At 40.9% G+C, this 23,856-nt stretch overlaps 2 protein-coding genes and 1 non-coding gene across 4 annotated transcripts in view; 2 read left to right on the top strand and 1 right to left on the bottom strand.

Moving 5' to 3' along the window:
- Window positions 1–1,809, top strand: part of SRFBP1 (serum response factor binding protein 1) — a 71,206-nt gene extending 69,397 nt beyond the window's left edge. The window contains exons 7-8 of the mRNA XM_061468686.1: window positions 266–303; window positions 1,037–1,809. Of these exons, the coding sequence (XP_061324670.1) occupies window positions 266–303; window positions 1,037–1,224 (226 nt within the window). The 3' untranslated portion in view covers window positions 1,225–1,809. The remainder of the gene's footprint in view (window positions 1–265; window positions 304–1,036) is intronic.
- Window positions 1,810–6,939: 5,130 nt separating this feature from the next.
- LOC133277162 (5S ribosomal RNA) lies at window positions 6,940–7,058 on the top strand. The gene has a single exon (XR_009746097.1). It is a non-coding gene; the product is annotated as a 5S ribosomal RNA (ribosomal RNA).
- Window positions 7,059–7,957: 899 nt separating this feature from the next.
- LOX (lysyl oxidase) lies at window positions 7,958–21,705 on the bottom strand. Of its 2 annotated transcripts, XM_061468684.1 has the most exons (7): window positions 20,383–21,704; window positions 19,812–19,920; window positions 18,378–18,515; window positions 16,049–16,205; window positions 13,553–13,648; window positions 13,280–13,395; window positions 7,958–11,773 (listed from the first exon to the last, which is right to left on the bottom strand). In XM_061468684.1, exons 1-7 carry the CDS (start codon window positions 21,101–21,103, stop codon window positions 11,767–11,769), a joined length of 1,344 nt encoding a protein of 447 aa, XP_061324668.1. In that variant the 5' UTR covers window positions 21,104–21,704; the 3' UTR covers window positions 7,958–11,766. The 2 variants fall into 2 exon arrangements, with proteins under 2 accessions (XP_061324668.1, XP_061324669.1); XM_061468685.1 differs by lacking the exon at window positions 7,958–11,773 and having other exon boundaries at window positions 12,929–13,395; window positions 20,383–21,705.
- Between the last annotated feature and the right edge of the window lie 2,151 nt (window positions 21,706–23,856).

Raw genomic sequence — 23,856 nt, 5'->3', positions numbered from 1 at the left:
CTATTTCCTCCTTTCTTCCCAGTAATACAGATGACTGTGATTTTTATTAGCCCTTCCCAAATAAGAAGGATTCCTGAAGAGACCTAAAGTAAATACTTCTATTTTTGCTTTTTATTAGCAAAGAGAAATCAATATATAAGGGGTTTGGCACATTTTGCTGGAAAAATCATTGCATGAGTGTTTTGGTGATGACAGTTCTTTAGTCACAAGTGTTTGTTATCTTACAAGACTATTGAAAAATCCTAAATTCTCTTTTTATTTTTAGAAATACAAAAGACCAGTCTCACAAAAATGAAAGAACAGGTATGTATTACTTAACCTGGTAAAGTTGTAAGAGTAAAAACATCTTGAGATTTTGTTGCCTCTGCAGTCTAATCATGATAGGCTGTGTTTTGTTTCATTTCAGTTTTGTAGCACACATTTTAACGTTTGTTGTTAAAATAGTCAAATTGTTGAGCTTTCATTTTAATCTGTTGGTATCATTTACTATTACCTGTTTTTGAATATTAGACATACTTAAAGTAGGGTTTATACGGGAAAGTCCCTTCCTGTCTGACTTCATGTTGAGTAGTTAGTGTTACCCATGCACAGGAAAAGGTGTCAGATTATGATATTTAACAAGTAGTTTATCTCTTGAGTAGTTCCTTCAGTAGCTCCTTCGATATTTTATTCCATTTATAGTATATGGTACCATTTTTTAATTCATTGGCTGAAGGGTATCATTTCAGTCATATTGAGTTACACTGTGTAATATCTCATTGGTTTATGTGAAGAAGAGAGTTGAGACTGCTGAATATTGGTCTACACAAATTTTGAATGCAGTCAGTAATAATAAATCTTAAATATCTGCAGTCTACCAAGTGATAATTTACTGGGCTGCAAGGTGAGGAAATGTTGCTGTGAACATTCAGAAGAATGTGTTCTCCATGGCTCATTAAGAATTTGTTGAAAATATCTGCAATTCCAAGGCAGTTTTAGCATATTTTCATGAAGGTTCATTATATAGTTACTGATTTATTTTGTACTTCTTGCACAGCTCTTTATAAAAAGGAACCACAGTTCAAGAAGCAACCATTTGTAAAAGCTGCAGGTGTTAAATGTGACAATAAGCAAGCATTTTTGGAGCAGCCTCTTCATCCATCATGGGAAGCAAGCAAGAGACGCAACGAACAAATGTCTCAAATTACAGCATTCCAAGGGAAAAAGATTAAATTTGATGACTAAACTATATGTAAATTGACATTTTGAAAGAAGATTCTTGCAGATTTGCAAACCATGGTATTTTCTTATGAAATAACAACTGCTGTTTGAACGCTTTTGCTATGCTGTCCTTATCCTTTGCAACCTATAGAACAGCAACTGCTAGAACTTATCATCTGTTAATAATGAAGATTGCTTCATTTATTCAATGGACTGTTGATTAATGTGTGTTTTATTTGTTGCTGGTTCGTAAGTCCCATTACATAGTGCCACCATTTATGAAGTACACCCTAACATGAATGAATGGTTTTTAGGAACATCATTTGTGCCCTGTAGGAATAGCTCTCTGGAGCTTTTTCTTAGTGTAAAAATGTGCTTTGAACTATGTGAGGACTTGCATGTCAAAAGAGGGGAAAATACGAAGTATTTAGGTGATTATCCTAGAACTGTATTATCAAGTACATCTCAACTGATGCAGTTGAAAGTAAGAGATTCTTAAACAGACTTTACAAAACATGAATATATCAGGTATCTGGAAAAGCTGGTCAGTGGTATGCATGATATGAAAATTTCTGGAGAGCAGTAAAATAGTGGCCTGTAAAATTGTCATCTCTATCCTTTGATTATATTGCTGATTTGAAGAACTGAAAGAGTGTCTGTAATACTGTTGCCGTGTTGGATGTATCTGGATACTCCAGCATCTCTGTCCTGCAGTTTCTGAAACAATGCTAAAAAACTGAAGGGTCTTTGTACACTAAGAAACATTTCACCTTTAAGTACCATTCTGAGTTTGGGAGTTTTTTTAATTGGGGTATGAGGTAAATTCTTCATTGTATTTTTCTTCAGGGGCTTTTCCCACCACTTAACTGAAACAAGTTCTGAACTGGTAATTTTTAACAGTGTTGTTTATTTACACAATCTTCCATCTTTTATAAACTTCAATCTTTCATAAATTAATTCAGAAATTTGGTAAGTAACTGCAGTGGATGTAAGATAATATGCTCTAGAAATCATGTAGCATTCTATAATGCCTAAGAACAGTCCTACATCAGAGCCAGAGGTCTATCTAACCTAATAGCTTCAACAGTCAAAAAGGGATGCTTTAAGCATAGGGATAGAGGAAATACACAGTACATCTTCCACATCCAACTCACCAAGCTTACAGTTTTGTTCAGGGACATCTTGTGATATTGTAGCTTATTGTGTTTATTAATCATCAATGAATTTCTTTTTTGCCGATTTGTCTGCTCTTAAATCCATGGAAACTTACAAAATCTGTTATCCCTGAAGGTGTAGAAGTCCTTCAAAAAACTGTTTTTCAATGTCTTGGCAAAGAAGGCCAGCAGCCTCCTTGGCTGCATTGGAAAGAGTGTGGCACTGGTGAGGCCACATCTGAAGTGCTGGGTCCAGTTCTGAGCTCCCCAGCATATGAGGGACAAGGACAGACTGGAACAAGTCCAGCAAAGGGTGACCAAGATGATTAAGGCCATCAAGTATATGACATATGATTAGAAGCTGAGAGAACTGGGACTGTTCAGAAGAGAGGCCTTGGGGGTGGATCTTGTCAATGTGTGTAAATATGGGGGCAGTGAGCAGTGTAAAGAAGATCAAGGCAGACTCTTCTCAGTGCTAGTGAGTGGCAGGACAAGAGGCACTGATCACAGATTGAAATACAAGAAATTCTGCTTACACAATAAAAACTCTCTGTGAGGGCAACAGAGCACTGGCACAGGTCCCAGAAAGATTGTGGTGTCTCCATCCTTGGAGATACTTGGAACCTGACTGGACACAGTCCTGAGTAACTGTCTCAAGGTGACCTTGCTTGGACAGTGGGTTTGAACTAAATGATATGCAGAGGTCTCTTCCTACCTCAGCTACTCCTTGTGGTATGTAGGATTAGGACTAAGTCAAGCAATGACTCTCCAACCCTCCGTGGCTCCGTACGGGAGTTACTGGATGTGTCTAAAACTTGTAGTCACTATGTAATAGCCCAGTGTATTCCACCTGGGATGATGTAAGAGTCAAATGGCCAAACCTACTTTAGTTGTTTTAATGTAAAGTATTACTCTGTTGCTGGTATGGCCACCACTATCTCTCCCCCTTGCAGACTTTACATATTAATATTTATTGCCCAGCAATTTCTGCTCATTCTGTCATCAGATGTTAAATCCTTGAAGGCAAAATGTTCCAGTCGGTCCACTTTGTATTATTACCTAGCATGTATTTACCCCACTCAGTTAGGCTTACTTTCCTGCACCCTAAACAGATGTCAGTATATGTGTTATTCTCCTCCTGAATGGCATTGCTGCTCAGAGGAATCAGAAATTCAAATAACCTTCCATTTCCCATGCTTTTTCTTAGTTTTATTTTCACTGTACTGTATGGAATAAGATGTAAGGCCAGAAACTTCAAAATAAAAAATGGAAACATTTGTACTGTGGTTTTGTAGGAAAGGATCATATTTTGTGGAAAAAGCCGTGCATTTACCTGCTATATCCTCTTTAAGTTTTCCAGATGCTAATCCTTATGGCTTTCAATAAATAAGTATTTACTTACCTACGCCAAACAGATGTTTCGTATGTGACTTACCTGGTTCCAATAAAAGGCAAGAAAAAATCCTTTTGGTATATGTCATCAACTATAATAAGTTTGTCATGGACATCTTACCTTTCTTTTAGCAGATGAGCACCCTAATGCAAGAGTTGATTCACATTAAGCACCAAAAATTTGAAGTTTGCAAATAGTCTGAGGGCAGGAGGTGGAGGGGAAGAGCTTATGTTCTAAAGTAATTTTTAGCATGTGCTTAGAGATCTAGGAGCTTTGGTTTATCTTGGCATTTGAGTAAGTTCCTTACTCCATTCTTACAGCTGTAATTTGTGGCCATAGAATTCTTCCTGAAGGAAACCTGACTTAACAAAAACTTCTGTTTTCATCTTCTAAAGCACTTCTGAGCTCTTACTTTAAAGAAAAGAAAAAAAGATAACATCACTGAACATGAATGAGAGAAGAGAAATTAGTTAGCTGGCATTGCTTCATATTTTAATGGGTTACTACTACTTCTAGCTAATGCTTAGTGACTCACCTGGATCACAGCATTAATGAACTGTGCAAACAAGTGGTGATGCTTGAGAGAGACTTGATAATATTTTTAATGTGTAACTGGGCAATTTTTTTACGAACTGATAAACCCGATGAACTTGCCCAGAGGTTGTTGATAAAGTTTAGAACATTTTCTCCTCATTATATCAAGATAACATTTTCAGTATGTACATGATTTTAATATAACTTGTATCTGAAATACTGTTTAGACGGAGAGCTCTCACAAAATACTACACATTTATTTTTACAGTGATATGGAAAGTTATTTCATTCTGTGATTATTAGATTTACAAAGCTTTCAGAATCCTGTTCTCCACTACCGTACCGTAGAATAAATGTTCTCAGCTAGGGTACATACTGTGAGATACTACTAGACTGCTTCAGGTGCATGACTTTTTCCTTCATACTTAAATAACAAAACAATCTCAGATTTTTCAGTGTCTTTTAAGAGAGTTGATATTGATTTAAATGTGTTGGTTCATAGAACCGTAGACTAGTTAGGGTTGGAAAGAACCTTAAGATCATCAAGTTCCAACCCCCCTGCCATGGGCAGGGATACCTCATGCTAAACCATGTCACCCAAGGCTTTGTCCAACCTGGCCTTGAACACTGCCAGGGATGGAGCATTCACAACTACCTTAAGCAACCCATTCCAGTGCCTCACCACCCTTACAGTAAAGAACTTCCTCCTTATATCCAATCTAAACTTCCCCTGTTTAAATTTTAACCCGTTACCCCTTGTCCTATCACTGCAGTCCCTAATGAAGAGTCCCTCCCCAGCATCTTTACAGGCCCCCTTCAGATACTGGAAGGCTGCTATGAGGTCTCCACACAGCCTTCTCTTCTCCAGGCTGAACAGCCACAACTTTCTCAGCCTGTCTTCATACGGGAGGTGCTCCAGTCCCCTGATCATCCTCGTGGCCCTTCTCTGGACTTCTTCCAACAGTTCCATGTCCTTTTTATGTTGAGGACACCAGAACTGCACACAATACTCCAGGTGAGGTCTCACAAGAGCAGAGTACAGGGGCAGGATCACCTCCTTCGACCTGCTGGTCATGCTCCTTTTGATGCAGCCCAGGATGCGGTTGTCTTTCTGGGCTGCGAGCGCACACTGAAGCCGGCTCATGTTCATTTTCTCATCAACCAGCACCCCCAAGTCCTTCTCTGCAGGGCTGCTCTGAATCTCTTCTCTGCCCAGCCAGTGGCTGTGCCTGGGATTGCTCCGACCCAGGTGTAGGACCTTGCACTTGGCATGGTTAAACCTCATGAGGTTGGCATCAGCCCACCTCACAATCATGTCAAGGTCCCTCTGGATGACATTCCTTCCCTCCAGGGTATCAACTGAACCACACAGCTTGGTGTCATTGGCAAACTTGCTGAGGGTGCATCAGCCCCACTGTTCCTTGATTTATTTTGTTTTTGGTTTTTTTTTTAGAGAAAGGTGCACTATTGATAACACCAGTTTAAAGATACCTCAACAGGCATAAATATTTCTTTCCGCAGTTTTTATTGACTGATTAGATCAGGAGAAATAGGGCTTGATTGAAAATTCAGATACAGCATTACTTTCTTAATTGAAAGTGCTTGGCTGCTTTGTAATTGTTGACTGGTGATGTTATGATACCAGGCAGGTGATCTAATGTGAAAATGAGATAGTAGAATAGCAGGTAGAAGATACTTGAAAACTAGGAGATGCTTTATTTTCAATAAATTTGAATATACTTTCTTCAGTAACTGTATTAATTTTTACTGCATTTTTGTATTTGCATGGCTTCTGATCCACACTGAGTTCTGCACTCTAGGGATAGCATTTACAGGAATTTTCAGTTTGAAGCTCTTAGCTCCAAGATGTAGTAGTATAGAAATAATTTTGTTAGCTAAATTATAGGAACATCATCACAACATTGTGTCTAAAATAATTTGACACTCTATGAATTTTAAAAGATATTCCATCCATTTTTGTCTCTATTTACTCAAAGCCAAGAGTGCCATTAGTTGGTGTTTGAGTGTTTAACAACCTCTTACTAGACTGAAGATTCCAGAGTTTGAAGCATGATCTTCTGCATTAATCCCTCAGTGCAGGGACAAGAGATGCTTCACAATTCAGCCTATTTCATCAGTTTAGCATACAGATTGAAGAGGCATCAAAGATGTTGGTTTATACTGTAAGAATAACCAATAACAAAGAATAAAATGGTTTTGGAGTAACTGAGTGTTAGGCATGTTAGTCAATTTTCTAGAGTTGATGACTTTCTACTACAGACTGATCAACTGTTATTTCCATGATAGAAAGGGTTTGGAGCAGAAATTCTGAAAGTGGTTTCCAAGTGCCTGTTCCTGCAGAGACAAGCCTATATGGTAAAGAAATCTTCTATCCAGACAAACCATACACTGTGCTGTTATGCCTTCACATGTTAAGCTTTTGTGTAGTGTGAGATGTAATCCATCATATCTTGCAACTTTTTCTTTCTTGTTTCTAAGTTCTGACAATTTTTCTGAGACCATGTCAGCGTGATAGAATCTTCTTCATTTTTGTCCTGGGTTCAGCAGTAGCAGTCATGTTTGTTTTTTTTTTCCTTTGGGAGAAGGAGTCGACCCAGCACTTCCCCACAGCAGCTACACCACCAAAGTGGTGTCTAAGCCTACGGCCACACCACCCTGAAAACGCCCGATCTCGTCTGATCTCGGAAGCTAAGCAGGGTCGGGCTCGGTTAGTACTTGGATGGGAGACCGCCTGGGAATCCCGGGTGCTGTAGGCTTAGACAATGGGATAAAAACCTTAGCCCAAGCCCCACACTTGAAAAACACTAATACAGCAAATACCGGATGGACGTAAGATATGATATACTGAAACTGTGAGATCAAGAGGAAAAACCTTGAGAGCCAATAAATCAGCATTGTGACGAGTGACTACCAATCCAGTCAGATCTGTTCTTATCTCAACCCCTCGAGCCCCACGTTGGGCGCCAAAAAGAACTGTCGTGGTTTAAACCCAGTCAGGTAACTTGTTCACTCACTCCCAGTGACTGGTGCCGAGCTGACAACAATCGAGGTCCGTGTCCCCCCCCCACCGGGGTTCTCCCCCACTCCCGGAGGAACGGGGAGGAGGATCGAAAGAGTGCAACTCCCACGGGTTGAGACAAGAACAGTCCAGCAACCGATGTACACAAATCACTGCTACCACCAACGACAACAATGATAAGGGAAAATAACAAGGGAAGAGAATACAATACCACCGGCAGGGAAGACGAGTTCCACCCGGAAGCCCCTGTCCTTCCGGGTAACTCCCAGTTACCCCCCACCCCGGCCATGACGTGCTGTGGTATGGAATACCTCCCTGGCTAGCCCGAGTCAGGCGCCCCATCTGCTTCCTCCCGGCTTCCCCTCCTCCCTGGCAGAGCATGAGCCTCACAAAGTCCTTGGTCAGGGTAAACATCACTTAGCAACAACTGAAAACATCGGCTTCACCAACACTGTTCTCAGGCTGGAAGTCAAAACACAGCACTGCACCAGCTAGCACAAAGGAAAAAAAAAAAACAAAACATGACTGCTACTGCTGAACCCAGGACAATTTTCTATAGTTATAACAACTTTAAGTCAAAGGTTTCTCATTGAGAGATGGATCTGGCCTATGCATTAAAAATAATACAACAAGTAGAACGCTTGAAACAATTTATTCAAGTCATTTTCACATAAACTTGCAACCATAATACGGGCATGTAACACAAGAATATGAAAGTGCAATGAAGAATACAAAGCTAGTGCCTGAATATTATAAATTAAAGCTCTTCAGATAAAGATGCAAAGTTACTGAAATTAAGACTCTTGGAAGAAAAGTGAAGGAAGTCATGAAAAACCTCCCAAAAAGTTGAAAAAACAAGTGGCATTTCACTGTATCTGTAGCACTTAGTTGTATAATAAAAACCTCCCAATAGCATACTCTTTGGTTTTAATTCAAGTTAAAATCTTTCAGCACCTCTTAGGATTTGGAGAAAATTAAAATGCCTTATCGGCATGAGCATGAGACACAGGATAAACTACCTTTCAATGTCTCCTTTATGAAATTCACCCTGCTGGTTTTGAATGAGTGCACTGCAAACAATGCACAAGTGACTGTAGGAAGGTACCTTTGGTGTCTGCAGTCATTCGACACTGCATAGCAAACTTTGGAGCAGAGAGAAAATGAGTAGACTTTTACTAACACAAAAACATCATCTACACAATATGTTGGTTCCATTGGCGACCAATCTGTCATTTTGTTACACTTTGTCTAAAAATATGCATATATCAAATGTATTTCAGGATTAAAAAAAAATATGTAACAAGCCCCTCCTTTAATGATCCTGACATACAATAAGTTCCTTATGTGCAATTTTTATCTAAATATCTGAAACGTGGGAGGTAATTGCTTCACACACATTTTTATTATTTGGCTTTAAAAATTAAAGTTGAGACTGCAAGACAGAAAATTTATACTAGAATTCTCACAAAAATTTAAATCTGATTTTACTCCCACTGAGATGAAAGGCAAAAAGCCTCTCGAAGATGATTGGAATAAGCCCACTGTCTGTTAAAAAGGATTCCAAAATATAATTTGCTTCATAAAATAAGTTTTTTTATCAAAACAGCATTTATAAATGTTTTTCAACAAAACTGCACAAAACATAATCCCACAAATATATTCCAGTATGAAAAAAAAGTAAATTAGGTAGCTAGGTCAAAACTGCAGAACCAACACACTGAAAATACTGGTTGGCACTCCCCAATTTAGAACTACTTTCTACATGTTATATAATAAACTCTTGTACAGCATTGTGATTTACTGTAATTAAAAGGGGAAGTTAAAATCACATTCCTTCATTTTTTTTAATCCTAAAATCCCTCCTTTTTCTAAATAGACTGTTCATGATATCTTGGTCAATTTTTATGCTATTGTACATCGCTTATGTCATGTTGCTTAACACACATTTCAATAGAAATACAATATTTTGCTATGGAAAAAAAAAAAAAAGCTACATTTTTGTAGCTCCAATATCCCCAGTATTCAAAGTCATGGCGTTCAACACCTTTCTGAACCAGGCCATTCCCACTGAAAGGACCAAGTCCACTATTACAATCTCCTCCGCCTGCACCGATGCTCAAGGTCCTCTGGCTCCTTGCTGAATTCAAGTGGAGTTCTGCAAGTAGTTTGGGTATAGACATGTGAGCAGGTTACTGCCTCCTGAGTCAAGGGGTAAACTCAATTTCTCTGGCTGCTCTGTGTCCAGTTAATGCGGTCTTATCCCACATTCAGCACATTATCAGGCACAATGAGGTACCAGCAAACAACCTTTTACCAGGAAGTAGCTGGTGCCCACAGCCTAGCTTCCATTACAGTAGCTTTTGTGTCCATTGCCCAAGCTGCTGTCAAAACTTTCACCCCAATTTTGACCCAAGTCTTTAGAAAGGTGAATGCATTTGCATCCCTTAACCCCTTTAATCTTAAAAAATCTGGGCTGAGATTTCAGAAGCCTAGACTTTAAACAGACTCTTATTTTTGCAGACATATTGTAATAAATGGCTTTCTGATAAATCCGTTTCCAAATCTTGCTTCTCTTTGTTGCCCATACTGGTGGAAATGGATCTCTCCGCATACAAAAAGAGACTTGCAGGTATAAATTATATTAATTCTGCACCCACTCCCAGTGCTGGGTAGTGATCACTGGGTTGCTGTTTCTTAGATTATTTTTAAGTATGCATACTAGTTGTGCAAATTTTTAACCAAGTTATTATGATAGAGGTGAAAATACTTTATAATCATGAAATAAGCTTAAATATGTAATGAAGAACAAGTTGATCTTAAAAGTATTGCAATAGTTCATAAAACTATCAAATCCATAGGGTTCTATTGTGTATAATACTTACAAATACTGCCTCAGCTATTCTCAACAGTGACAATAAAACCTCTCCATACTCTCAGACTTTATTTTTTCACCATGCCAAATAGCACACACATTTTTCGGGGTTTTTTTAAAACGTAATTAGATTTCCATATTTCATTAGGTGTTTTGAACTGCTGATTACACTTAACCAATGCCAATCAGTATTTCTAGGTCCCTTTGTTTCAAAAGTAGATCCTTCCTTTTACATGACCAGAAGTCTTCTGAAAAAAAAAAAAACAACCCACCAGATCCCCTTGTGATATGTTATTTCACAGTTTAAAAACAAAATCACAGCTACTGTAGCTTACAGCAGGGTGCACTGCAAAAGCAAAATAATTTGGGGATGGGAGGATGAGTGGTGTGCCCAGCACCAGTTAAGCAGTTCAGCAAAAACTTTTAATTTGGGCTGGAAATTTTTCCCCCTACAATGTTTATTTGGTTCCTGAACAGCCTAAAGTAGGATGTTAAATACATTGACTTTTATTCTCCCTCTATATATAGTATAGTTTCAACCTGTGTTTGAATACTGACATTTTTAAAGTCAAATACAGTACTTAAGGGGGAAGCAGGTAGTAGGCTTTTTCACAACAAAAACTTAGATATTCTGACCTACTTCTGTTGGTGGTGCCACCTGAGTTAGTTGCTTATATTATTTTGATGGTTAACCTGTTCAAGCTGGATGTTTTTCACAGATAACTATATCAGGGACTCTTCATCTCCAAGAGCCCTTGTCTTGACAGGTATTTATTTGTATCCACATTAAGTTTGCAGAATTCTTTTAAAAGCCCCACCTTGAAAAATCTCTTGAACATAGAAAGGTGGCTAAGTTCTTTAATTTATTTCCACAGATGAAAGATTTCTTTCAAAACCCCATCTGTTTTTTTACTTAGAGAAACACTTCTAATGTATTAGAAATGTAAACATAACTTTTCTTGCAGGGGTATAACTGATATATATATATTTATATGTATTTCTTTGCTATATGTTAATATTCCTTGAAAACCGAACAGACTTTTCTCATTCAAATCATGTCCTAGCAAATTCATTTTAATGGTACTGTAGCATTACTCCTAAGCTTTTTTTTTTTTCATTCTGGTATTTCTTAGATAGGTGACATTAGTACTTTCTATTGCATTTAATTCATTTTACATAAATTTTCACTATGTTTTAAAATGTTCAACTCATTCATCAATAATGTTCCCACTGAAGTCTATTATCATGTAAACTCCAAATTTTCAGGAGTTAAGGAATGCTCATGTTTTTATGAATGAGTTAGATTTTCAAAATATAAAGTATCTGTGCATGAATCACCAGTTCCACACATTTCAATAGTAATAAAAGTAATGCCAATTAAAATGCTTAAAATCCAGTTACAGCTTTGGTTGAGAAGCAGCTGAAGTGCTTCAAAGTCACATAAGGTGTGTGGGTGTATGTGTGTATGTTCTGTAGTTTTGCTTGTATAGTGTTTGCATCCTAGTTAAGTTTATATAACGATACTTCAGTTCAAAACATTTGTCATCGTCTCATCCATTTTTTTGCGTCTTTCTCAGTATCTGTTGGGAGAAAAGAAAGAATGTGAGGCAGATGAACACACAGGAGTTCCTGCTAAATACCTTTTTTTCAGCTTGAAGGTGCAGATCAACAAACAGTAGCAGAAATTGTGCTTCCTCACCCTGACATGATAATATTTACAGGGGTATGATGGGGAGACTAAAGGTTAGAGGCATGAAGCAAAAATTTCCCTTCCATGTGAATGTGAGTAGAAATGGTGTTCCTGTGTTCCTAGAAGTACCAGTTAGTCCTCTTACAGGCAAATGCTTTAAAAGCTCCTGCCACAGGTCCATCAAATATGATTGCTCATGACTTGCAGGATACCTGGTTTTTTAGCTTTGTTTCCTACAAGTCTGACAACCACATGGCAAGAACAAAGAGGATCTTGCTGAAGCCATTTAACTTGTTTCATTTGTGACCAAAATGTGATTATAAATACAGATCTCCACACTGGCATGAAAAAATGTTTCTCATTTTAGCTTCATTTAACTACTGGCTTCCTAATGCGGCTAATTAAGCAATAGTCACATTAATTTGATATGTTTGTTTCACTGATGCTGTTATAGCAGACTATAATGATCATTTACTTACTTTTCATTTTCTGCTCTGGAATTTATCTCCCATGAATCTCCATACAATGTTAATACTCCTTATGCAATCCAAATGAAACCACTTGATAAATATTTTGTATGAGCAACTCATGTGTTACCCTGTTACAAAAGACTGATTGCTTTGTGTGTATGTGTGCTTCACAGATACTAAGCTACAGCAGATCTGCTATGAGAACATTAATGAAATGAATTCACCTTTTGGAGGGAAAATAGAGGGCATAATTGTGGCATTTTTTCAGCTTTTGAAGAACTAAGCTGTAAATGGGATGTGTCTGGAGGAACTGCTTCAAAGAGGATGGCTGCAAGTGTCAAAAGCAGCAGCAGCAAAGTAACATACACTCATCGGACTTTGCAGAATGTCTTAAGAGCTCTCTAACTGCTCCAGAGCTCTGTGTGGGTGGTACAAATGGGTACTGAATGAGCACAGAAAGGTTTTAGTGCAAATACTAAGGCAGCGTGGACTAGAGGTAGTTACCTAGCAGCCCAGACAGCAGCAGTTTTGAAAGAGTTATATATCCTGATGGCATGATGGCAAGAGCAAAAATTTTCTCTTATGATTGCTTTTCTAGACTAGATCTTTAAAAAGCAGTGCTAGCCCTCCAGAAATAATTTAATTACCAGAGGTCAGGATTTGAAAGGTCTGCAGTTGTCAAGAGCAAAGCAACTGTTCCCATCATCCTGACAAAAAAGACCTTTGAAAAGCACCATCTGAATCCTGAATTAACACACTAGATACTGAAACCCAAGAAACAACTTACTGAAGAAACTAGTATCACTAGAATTAATGGTGGAAGTTATTTTTTCCATCTAAAGTAAATGCCTAAGCTTTATATATCTGTTTGTCAACTTTAGTACTATGAATACAAAACAGCTGCAAAAACAAAGGAATGTACTTACGGTGAAATTGTGCAGCCAGAGGCATATGCATGGTGGCCTGTGTAGCGTATATCACAGCGTACAATATTGTTGGAGTAATCGGATTCAGGTACCAAATAGCTGGGATTTACGCTGACCTTAAGGGAAGAAAGCACAGTGTTGTCTAACAGGTTTGAGCTGATAACTTATATTCACATTGGCATAAGCATATCATTTGCTTCTTTAAAAAAAAAAACAAACAAAAAAAAATAACCACGAAAATATCAAAACCTCCCCACTGCCAAATACCCATACCTTCAGAATGTAATTTCCAGGTTTTACGTCTGTAATATCAATCCACTGGCAATCTATATCAGCATTGTAAGTGTCATAGCAGCCAGGGCTCAGTCCCTAAAAATACGAAGTTAAGATGGATGTAAAAAAATCATTAGGAATAGTAAATTCTAGCCATTAGGGGCACTCAGATCGAAGTTCACTTAACCATCACATTTCAGTAGGAAAATTAGCTTAGGAAATTAGGCTTATTTTTTCTTGGCATTTTACTTGAATATCTAAACTAGAACATGAAAGTCTAACATATCACTTTATAGACAGCACTATATTACTCCTGCATAAGAAACGCCTATACTATTCATACTTGTTCATCTGTGAGATAACTGTATTTTATCTATATTGTCACTTGTCACAGTATTCCTTTTATGTAAATATTGTGGATGCTGTTACTGTTCTTTATGAAAGATAAGAATAAAATTAAAACTGACCAAAGGCTGGACTTAAATATCTGTAAATCAGAAGTAAATAGCTTTTGAGATCCTGGAGTACCAGCTTGATCACCATGTTTGATCCTGTCTCTACCCTTAGAAATGATGCAACATTTTGCTATGGATGTACTCTGCCAAAGTGCCATCTTTGAATAGTAGAGGGTAGGGCCACTTTTACATTGAGTTTTGCACAGAAAAAAAACATCTCTTCAGGCAGACAGTGACACAAGAATCTGAGAGAACTGAAAGCCTTTCTTCCAGATGAATCTTTTCTGCATTTTAATGGTTGCTATTAGGAACATCAGTAAGAATCTCATATAGGAATATATCGGTGGTTTAAATCTGGTGTCTTTTAACTGTGGCTGATACAGATTGCTCTGTGCAAAGCTGAAGTGTTCTGGCAACACACAGAGTGCAAAAAAACCAAGTTCTGCAGGAATTCCCTCTTGACCCAGCTGGTGATCAGCTCAAACTCTCACATGTATGTGCCAAGTCTGAGGCTGGAGGAAAGTTTTACGGTACAATTACAAAGCCCTGAAATATGGGCTTCCAGTGGAAACGCTGACACAGCCATAGATTCTAGTGACACAAATACTCCAGCTGTACAATATGTATGTTGCTTAGTTAGATGTCATAGTCTCCAGAAAGAGGAAAGATATTTATAAAACCTCTTCAAAGCCTTAATGTATTACAGATCATTCATTATATTTAAAATTCAAATGTGGACATGTCAGTCACTGAAGCATAGCTGTCATTTCTCTGTGATAAAATAACTACCTCCTAGATTAAAAACTGCAGGATAAGGGATACAAGTTTATGTGTAAGTGTGGCCACATTGAGTTAAACCACAGATCCATCAAGCTCAGTGTCCTGTCCCTGACAGTGATCAGCAGCAGATGGCTGAGGAGAAAAGAACATAAGAAATGGGATGTATAATGTCCTTTACCCAGCAAAATTCCTTTTACCAGGCATTTAACTGTATTTAAGATATGGGGTACCATTAGATTTTTGTATTTAAGAGCCTCCATTACTTTATTTAATTTTTTTTGACACATGTAGATATTTTTGTTCTCTGCAACATCCTATGGCAAGGCATTTAATTCTTTATTTGTATGTCAAAAGAGCTCTCCTCTCTGTTTTAATGCTGTTGTCTGGCAGTTCTTTTGGATATCCTTAGACTCCTGTGCTGTGAGAAACGGTGAATATCAACAATTTCCTCTTTCTATACAGGACCACTCAAGATTTGGTATTTTTTTCTGGTTTTCCAAATGGAATTAGTCTATGAAATCTCTTACTGTGGTAGCTATACTAGACTGCTAATCATCCTCGTTCTCCTAGGGTTGTTTGGTTTGGGTTTTTAAGCTTTTCTGTAGCAGTTTCGAGAAGTGGTGACCGGACTCCATGCAGTATTTAAGGTAGGAGTCTATCATGGATTTGTATCATATCATAATGGTACATTTAGATTTTTTATCTGTTCCCTTAATGAGCTCTAACACCTTGGTTTACTTTGTATACAACCCATCGTAATTGTCACATGGCTGCCATTCTCTTCAACAACCCTCTATACATGCATAAAGCTATGATGTAAGTTTTCTGTATTGGACTGCCAGCCAGAAGCTACAGGTATTAAGGGCATTCAGCAACTTGCAGCCTCATGCTCTGCAAGGGAGAAAATAATACACATGAATTCTGCCACCAGCCAAGCACACTGGAAAAGACTTCTTCACTGACTCTATCTCAGGTTTCCTTTAGCTCACTTCACCTATAACCACAAGAACTTGTGATGTGTTTTAATACCATTCACTTACCAGTGATGCTAGGCTAGTAAGTGACCCTGCATTTTAATGGGACATCCACATAGCAGCACTTGGGCAAATTGTTAAAAGTCTTCAAGTTGCTGTGATGGAGAATTTCAGAGCTAGTTAGGGCATCAGATAATTTAGGCCAGGAGGTGATTGGTAGAAAAAAAATATCCAAAGATAAATTAGAGAGGGAAAATAAACTTGGTTGTCTCCAAACCAACTCTTACCTGTGTATGTGCTGTACATGCATACCGTCTATAATACCCATAATCACAGGAGGTATCTTCAAGACAGAAACTTGCTTTGTGTCCTTCAGCAACTTTTCTGTGTGAGCTTGCATCCAGCAAGTCATAGTGGCTGAATTCATCCATGCTGTGATAATGTCTGTTAAACCATAGATACTTTATTAAAGATGGATCAGATCTTGTCAATGACATTTTACAGATTCCTAGTTGATCTACCTTCTGTTAGACATGGTGAAATTTTATTTATTGCACAGAACTTGTGTGGTAGGATATTTCCTATTACCAGACATCTGGGTAAGTTTTATTTCCTTTACTCCAATTTTCAATGACTATAAAATAAATATATAAATAAATAATAGATTTTAATTTGTTAAGGGAAAGACTCTATAGCATCATTGTTTTTCCAAAATTTCCTGTTTCAGCTTTTTTCCAATAACAAGTATTAAGTAGTTCATATTTGAACTGTACATCTTATAACTGCCCTTAGCCAGAGTTTCACTAGGAATGCTTACCTTACATTCTGTAAATTCCAGGGAAGTTTTCTACTTGATAGTAAAAACTCAACAATCCATTTTCACATTCCCATGGCCCTCAATCAATATGATACATTCATAACATTAGCAAAAACAAATCTGCATAAAGAAATCACCTTCTGTGTACTGGCAATGCAGATCTCATCTGGCGTCAATTTTTGTAGATTATTCTTAATGTAGTCTCTTGTTTCAAAAGTATATGTATTTTGGATCTGGGCACAGTGATGCATTTTTCTTGTTGTCACACAGATTTCTAGTTCCTACTATGAACTTGGAACAGCTATTATTCTCTTAATTTCACTTTTTCAAACACAAGGAAAACTAAACTTGTACCATCTACCTGCACAGATGTCTGTGCAACATCTGGCTACTGTTATTTACAAATGCCTTCAGCTGAAGAGTTATACAAGAAAGATACAAATAAACAGAATTCAAATGTATTGTTAAAATGAAGCATGCATGTCAGGAACACTAAAAGTGGTCCTCAGATGATGATGACTGAAGCCTGATGGCTAGCCAAACTAAATGGCAGTTACAGTTCATTTCCAAATGAGCTTGTTTCACTCTCATGGAATTGATCACAAGAAATGCATTTTTTTAATTATTTTTTTTTTTAATGGGCAGTGTATTTTCTGTCCAAGAACTGAATCAGCACTGGAGACACTTTGCATCTAGATAGTGATCATGGCAGAGTAAAACTGCTTTTTAACAAATGGAAGATTTCAGTTACTCTCTATCCATCTCATTCATCTATCAATTTTGTAAGCACCAGGGTTAAAGGGTTTTTTCAGTGGTGGTTTCTTTTTCAGGGGTGGGGTTTAACGAAAGTATTTATGAAAGCTTTTTTGTTTGGATTGATTTAGTTGTAGCTTTTTTATCCTCACAAGATTCATAAACTAGCAATATTTGTCTTTTTTTTTTTAAAGAATTTGTTGTAATGATCCTGATTTTTCATCCAAAGCTTAAAGCCTCTGAAGCTAGAAAGAAATATTTCGTTGTCTCTAGGGGCCTTTAGATCAAGACCACATTACATATTATTTTTTAACTAGAATAATACCCATAACAGCAGAATTGTATTTGAAGTAAAGTGGGAGTAAGGTAAGCGTTCTATTGGTCCTGCTAAAAATAGCGAAAATTGGGCAAACCTGCAAACTGTTGCATGTGAATTTTCTGAAAAGGTGCAAGTCTTCAGTGTAACCTGCTCCTAAAATGCTGGAAATGTTCTACTACATTTGCCTTGCCATGTTTCCAGCAATTCTGCTATTTCTAGGGCAGTACTGCTATTGAAAGTATCATATGAGAAGGATACTGATAATGGGATCAGTCATCTCAGTACCTTCTTTTTCACATTGACCAGACCATTCATTGTCAAGAAGTAACCCATTAAATTTAAGTCAAGAAGTATGGTTCAATGTTTACAATGATATATTATAGGGAACATGTAGTAAAGGTACATTTTAGGGTTTGCACAGTTATTTTACCATGATTAGAACTTCTATTTGCTGATTCCACTTATATGTAACTGGACTACAATCAGAAGAGAAGGTGCCGGTGCCACTGTCAAAACTGATTTGAGCCTTGTAATTATAATGAATTTATACTTGTGAGAGTTTTATACTTATGAGTAAGCTTCTTATCCATTTTGGTTTCAGGTGGCTACATAGCTTCCCCCTGGCTTCCCCCTGCTTCACTGCAGCTTTAGAAAATATCACCTTTAGAGTGGCAATTTGCTAGTGAAAAAGATAATTAGAAGGTACCATACTGAGCACTTCACTCACTGGTGACAGCTGTGCCACTCCCATGAGTAACGGGGTCTGCTGGGCAGAAAATCTGACGTGCCTTGATTCTTCACTCTTTGGGGGAATCTCAAGAGCACCCGATTGTCATAGTCTCTAACATCTGCTCGATAAGCTGAGCTGTAATAATGCAAAAAAGAGATGTAAGTATATGCAAGAAACACATTAAGAAAATGCCTTATGTGGTCTCGGAAGTAACTGATCTTTTCAGCCTCCGTAAAGCTCATACGTTGAAGACACACAAGAATGCCACATGGCGTACTCAGAAGTGTCTGGTGCCAGACCGAGACCTGAATAAGATTCAGATCTGCTTCTAATAATGTAAATGGAAGTTTGACCACTGACTGTACCTTTGAAGCAGACTGTCTTTGAGGCAGGCCACCAGTTAGATGTAAAGTTGCTGATGGTACTGATGCACCAAACCCACAATTTTATTAATGGCTGTTAACCGAAGGAACTCTGTGTGTAAGATCACACAACAGATGTTTGTTTCTATTGGAAAAAATATGCATATGCCTTAGGCTTTATTTCCCTATTTCACATAGCCTTTATCTACAGTATTTTAAATACTGGAATATTTTAATCAATTGGTAGCGGGCAAGAACATTTCAATTAATATTCACTGTAAGATTAGCATAAAAAATACTGCTTCTTATGCCATGTTTTCTTTTTCCATCAAGTGAAGAAAGAGCATGACCCTGGAAACAGCCTGGCATCAATTAATGGTGCTGGTAAATAAGTAAATCTGTTTTGCATGATAAGGTATCAAACAAGTTAAAATTTTAAAAACAGCTATGTTGATCTCTTTCCCATCAAAACAGAAAAAAATCCCACTTTGCCAACTGGACAGGACCCAACATAATAGAAAAGCCATTATTCCAACCCATTAAAACACTTTGAAACATTTTTTTCAGGGAGATTTTAGTCTTAAGAGTCATTACAAGGCACAGGCCCAGAAACAATTAGCATTTTATAATTTAACTTGCGCTGGTAAGAATAGTTTTTGTTTTTTCTTTTTTCTTTCTTTTTTTTTTTCCCCTATTTTCAATGGAGTAGAATATGAGCCCATTGGATTAGAGACATGGAATGAAAATCACCAGATTCAAATGGATGTTTTTAGGTGCCTCCATTTTGCAAAATTCAGGTATGTTCAAATGAGCTTGATAACAGAAATGTGCAATGTAACTTTTCATAAAATGTAGGTTCTTCTGTGGTGTGTGTCTCTCTGGTACGGCTCTTATGTGCGCATCCCACCATCTGTCACAGGCTCGTAAGAAAGTTACAAACTGGGGTACGTTTCCTGGGCCCTCCAGCCTCTCTTGTCTCCACCCTCAACCAAGTCCTTAGGCACTCTTGCGGTGGGTGCAGGAGCACAAGAGCCCACCGTCAACAGGCAAAAGCTGGAGCTATGCCTACCTTGCCAGGCAGTTCTCCTCGGCAGCACATCTCAAGTTATACATGGACATCCTCTGGACATATGTGGACGCCTGGATGTAATAGGGATCCGGGACTAAGTCAGGGAGACCTGCAGTTCATCAAACCAACCACATTAACAGCAAGATCAACCCAGGACACGTCTGCAAATTCTTGGCTTCCACCCCAATTGTTAGAAGCTGTCGCTTTGCTAAAGACCCTGCCACCCGTTAAGGCCGCTCTCCCTCTTGCTCAGGTCCTTCGGCTTTTCTCAAAGCCCGCACCACAAGCACGACGCACAAGGCCCCTGCGGTGGGTTCCCCACCGTCCCACCCGCACGTCGCCCTCCCCCCACCCAGCCCCGGCGACCGCTCGACCGCTGCCTCCTGGGATCGGGCAGTCCGGGAGCCCTCCAAATCCCTTGCTGGGTCGGGTTTTGCCCGGAGCGAGGGGTTGGCGGAACCGCAGATCTCGCACCGTGTCCCGGCGGGACGCTCCGGGCTAGCACAGCGGGGCCGGGGCCGGCGTGGGGCACGGGACAGGACGGGACGGGAAAGTAAAGGCAGGCTCTTACCATACTGGAAGTAGCCGGTGCCATAGCCGGGTCGGTACCTGCTGCCCTGCCGGGGCCGCTCGTAGGTGTCGTAGTAGTTGTAGTAGGGGTTATCGTCCGTGTACTTGTAAGGGTTGTAGGGGTCGTCTCCTACCATGACATCTTCCCGCCCGGATCTGAAGCTGCTGAGGGGAGGCAGGTCGCCGGCCCCAGTGCTGCTCCGGCTGCCGTCGGTCCCGGTGCCGCCGCCGGGGCTGGTGGAGGTGCCGGGTCTCGACGCCCCAGACGATCCGCTCCCGGCCACCCCCGTGGCCGCGGGGATAGCGGAGCTCTGGCTCAGCGGCACGGGGGAGGCGCGGCCCCCGGAGGGAGACTGGTAGCCCGCTTGGAACCAGTGCCGGGAGCCGGAGCTGCCTCGGCTGCCGGCGGCGGGCTGGGTCTCCGCGGCTGCTCGAGCGGCGGCTCTCCGCGGCAGCGTGCCGTTGTTCCGCAGTAGCAGGATGGGGCTGCCCACAGCCTCGGCAGCCTGCCTGCGCCGGGGGGGCTGGTACTGGGAGCCGAGACTGAGCAGGCTGTACACCTGCCCATTGTTCTCCCACTGAATCCGCTGCCTCCAGGCGGCGGGGGGCGGCGGGGGGTCCCGGCGCGGCGGCGGCTGCTGGCAACCGGCAGGCCACAAGCAGCTCCAGTAGATGCAAGCATGGAGCTGGGCGAGCAAGAGCCCTGGCGGCGCGAAATGCATCTTCTCCTCTTTCCTGGGTACCGGCGGATGGGAGAAACGGGCGAAATCGGGGTGGCGAGCAGAGAGAAAGGGGCGCCTTCCTGGTCGGGACTGGGCGGAGGGAGGAGAGGCGGGGAGTGTGGGGAAGCCGGGGGGAGCGTACTGCGCCTCTGGAACGGTTAGGTAGCCAGAAGGGGTCTCAAGCGCGGCAGCACCCGGGCGGTGCCATCGGGCAGGTCAGGTCGTTAGGAAGGAAACACGGCCCGGGGAAGGCGGCGGGAACGGCTTTTCTTCTCGCCGGTATTTATAGGCGAGGGGATGCGAATAGGGAGCCGGAGCAAACAATCAGCCTCTCATCGTCCTCCGGCCCGCGCTGATGTCTGGAGCGAGGGAAGGAGGAGGAGGAGGAGGAGAAACCAGGGGCTTTAAAACTCGCTGGCACGCTCTCAAAGTTACACAAGCCCCGCTGGCTGCGCCCCCGCCATTTATTCACGTAATGCGGCTGGAAACGTGCGGCCCTGACAGTTCCCCCACGGCCGCCCCCCACCCACCCCGCGCGGGGGAACAGGGGGGACGGGGCGGCGCGGGATGGTGCGGCGACGGCGGCTGGGGCTCCCCATCCTCCCGCCGCCGATCCTCCCCTCCTCCCTCCTTCTATCCATCCATCCATCCATCCGTCCGTCCGTCCGTCCCTGCTGCCCCCCCGCGCCCCTATCCGCGCCGAGCCTGCGGCGGGCGGGCGCGCTCAGACACACGTAGTCCGCCAGAGTATGCGGTGGAGCAGCGCCAAAATATGCAAAGGAAAAATGCTATTAGCTCATCAGCGCTGGAGAGACTAGAAACGGGGTGGCGGGGAGGGGGAAGGGGCCGCTAGCGAGAGAGGAAACATATTTCTGGAAAATGTGCTGGCCAGCAACTGTCTCCCGGGCTGGAGCAGCTGCTGGGGACCTTGGTCTCAGCGCTGAGTAACAGTCGGATCGCCTTAATGACCTCTTAATTAGGAGAAAATCTCCATCAAATAAACTCTTGACTATTGACTTTTGGGTTTTCTGTGTATGAGTCACACGATAATTACGCTGGAGGTGCTGCTCCCGGAGTAAGATTTCATTGAAAAGTGAAATTTCACATGGGAGAGGCTTAGCCCACTCACCAGAACAAATAAACCTGACTGGGGCAGCGTCTCCCCAAAACCATGATGGAGAAGAGGAGCACGCTGTGGCCCGAAAGCCTCTTCCTCCCTTTCTGCTTTTACAAGAGTTCATTAGCCCTGTGTTTTGATAAGTCCAATCACCCAGCAAGACAAACGAATTGAAGTCCATGGATTTCAGCCAGAACTCATTTTGGGTGTATTTTTCCAAGGGCTGTTTGCTTATGAATCCTTGCAAAGGAATGAAGGAGAGTACACAAAAGTTCTCCTTCACCAGAAGTTTGGTGGTGAGGGTATTTCTCAAGCTATTCTTATCAAAGGCCATCCGTCAAGGCCAGAAGAAGTTTTTAAACTCCCGAGGTAGATGCAAGGCACTTTCCTGCTGCTGCTTGCTTCCCCAGGTCAGGTTGGCAGTTTGCAGGCTACTGGCTGAGCAGATAGGTGCCACTGCATTTTAATGCGCTTGGTACATTTTCCTGGCATTTTTGTTATATTGCATTTTATTGTAATTGAATATTACTTAAAGTGCTAGCGGGTCGGAGGCTGTGACCAGTGACTGGCAGCGACTGCTCATCGAGCCGGGCTTCCTTACTCTGCTTCTGGTCTGGGGAGACCTGTGCTGCAGGCAAGTGTGCAGCCTAATGGACTTCCTTAAGAGGTGTTCCCTTCCCTGCAGTCTCCCTAACAACCTGGAGGGTTAAAATCGCTGGGGAATCAGCAGTTTACTGTAAAAATTCCCAGCCTGGAGAACACTGAGGAGCACAGGCCAGGGATGCATCAAAGAGAACAAAGTCTTCTTACTTGGCAATAGCCCCAGTAGCAAAGTGGGTGCTTGTTATCACTGTTAGCTGTCACCAGGATGGTGGGGACTATCTGCTGGACTGAGCCCCCAGGCAGGACCAGTAACTGGTGTCTTTCCCAAGCGGTTTGTGCCTTACATTCCAGTTAGTCCTAGTCTGGGCAGTTTGGTACAGAGGTGGTTGGGTTTGGGTTCTCTTATTCACCATATTAGCAGGCTTCTTTTCCGTTTGGTTTTTCTTCTTGTGGCTTAAAATATTATTCTCCACTTAAAGGTTTGACTGGAACAATCAGTGACTAAGACTGAGTAAAATGGAAAGGTTGAAGATAGGGAAAATGCAACACTGAAGGAACAAGGTTTCTGTCTTTCTAATCTTCCCATAAATCTTACTAGTGTTACAAACAGCAGGTTGTTGCCCAATGTGTGACATTAGACAATGTTTCCACACAGTGGGATTCTGGCCATTTCTTTTTTTTTTTTTTTCCTGATTAAGTAACTATTTTTCGTGAAACTGGAGAAGTCTACTCCTGCCCATTTATCAGTCATTCACACTGTTTGCCTTTTTTCCATAGCACGAGTTTAATTTGTTAATTAATTTAGGTTTCATAAAGCATGAAAAGCACTATCAGCGTCCCTAGAGAGTCATGTCCTTCTCTTATCATTAGGTGCCTATGTCCATTGAACTACTGTCCTCTCTTCACAGGTTGCCTAATTATACATAGCTTTAATACCTTGTATCTGCCCAGACTGTCAAAAAGCCCACTTTGTGTCTGTGACCAGAGTACAGAGGTGAAAATCTTCGCAATACCTTAAAAGACTTGTAAGCAA

Source organism: Pezoporus flaviventris, unplaced genomic scaffold, assembly GCF_033815535.1.
Source record: "Pezoporus flaviventris isolate CSIRO_AGI_PZ_B2104156 unplaced genomic scaffold, CSIRO_AGI_Pfla_v1 ptg000050l, whole genome shotgun sequence".
NCBI lineage: Eukaryota > Metazoa > Chordata > Aves > Psittaciformes > Psittacidae > Pezoporus > Pezoporus flaviventris.
This window is presented reverse-complemented; position numbering and strand designations above follow the sequence as displayed.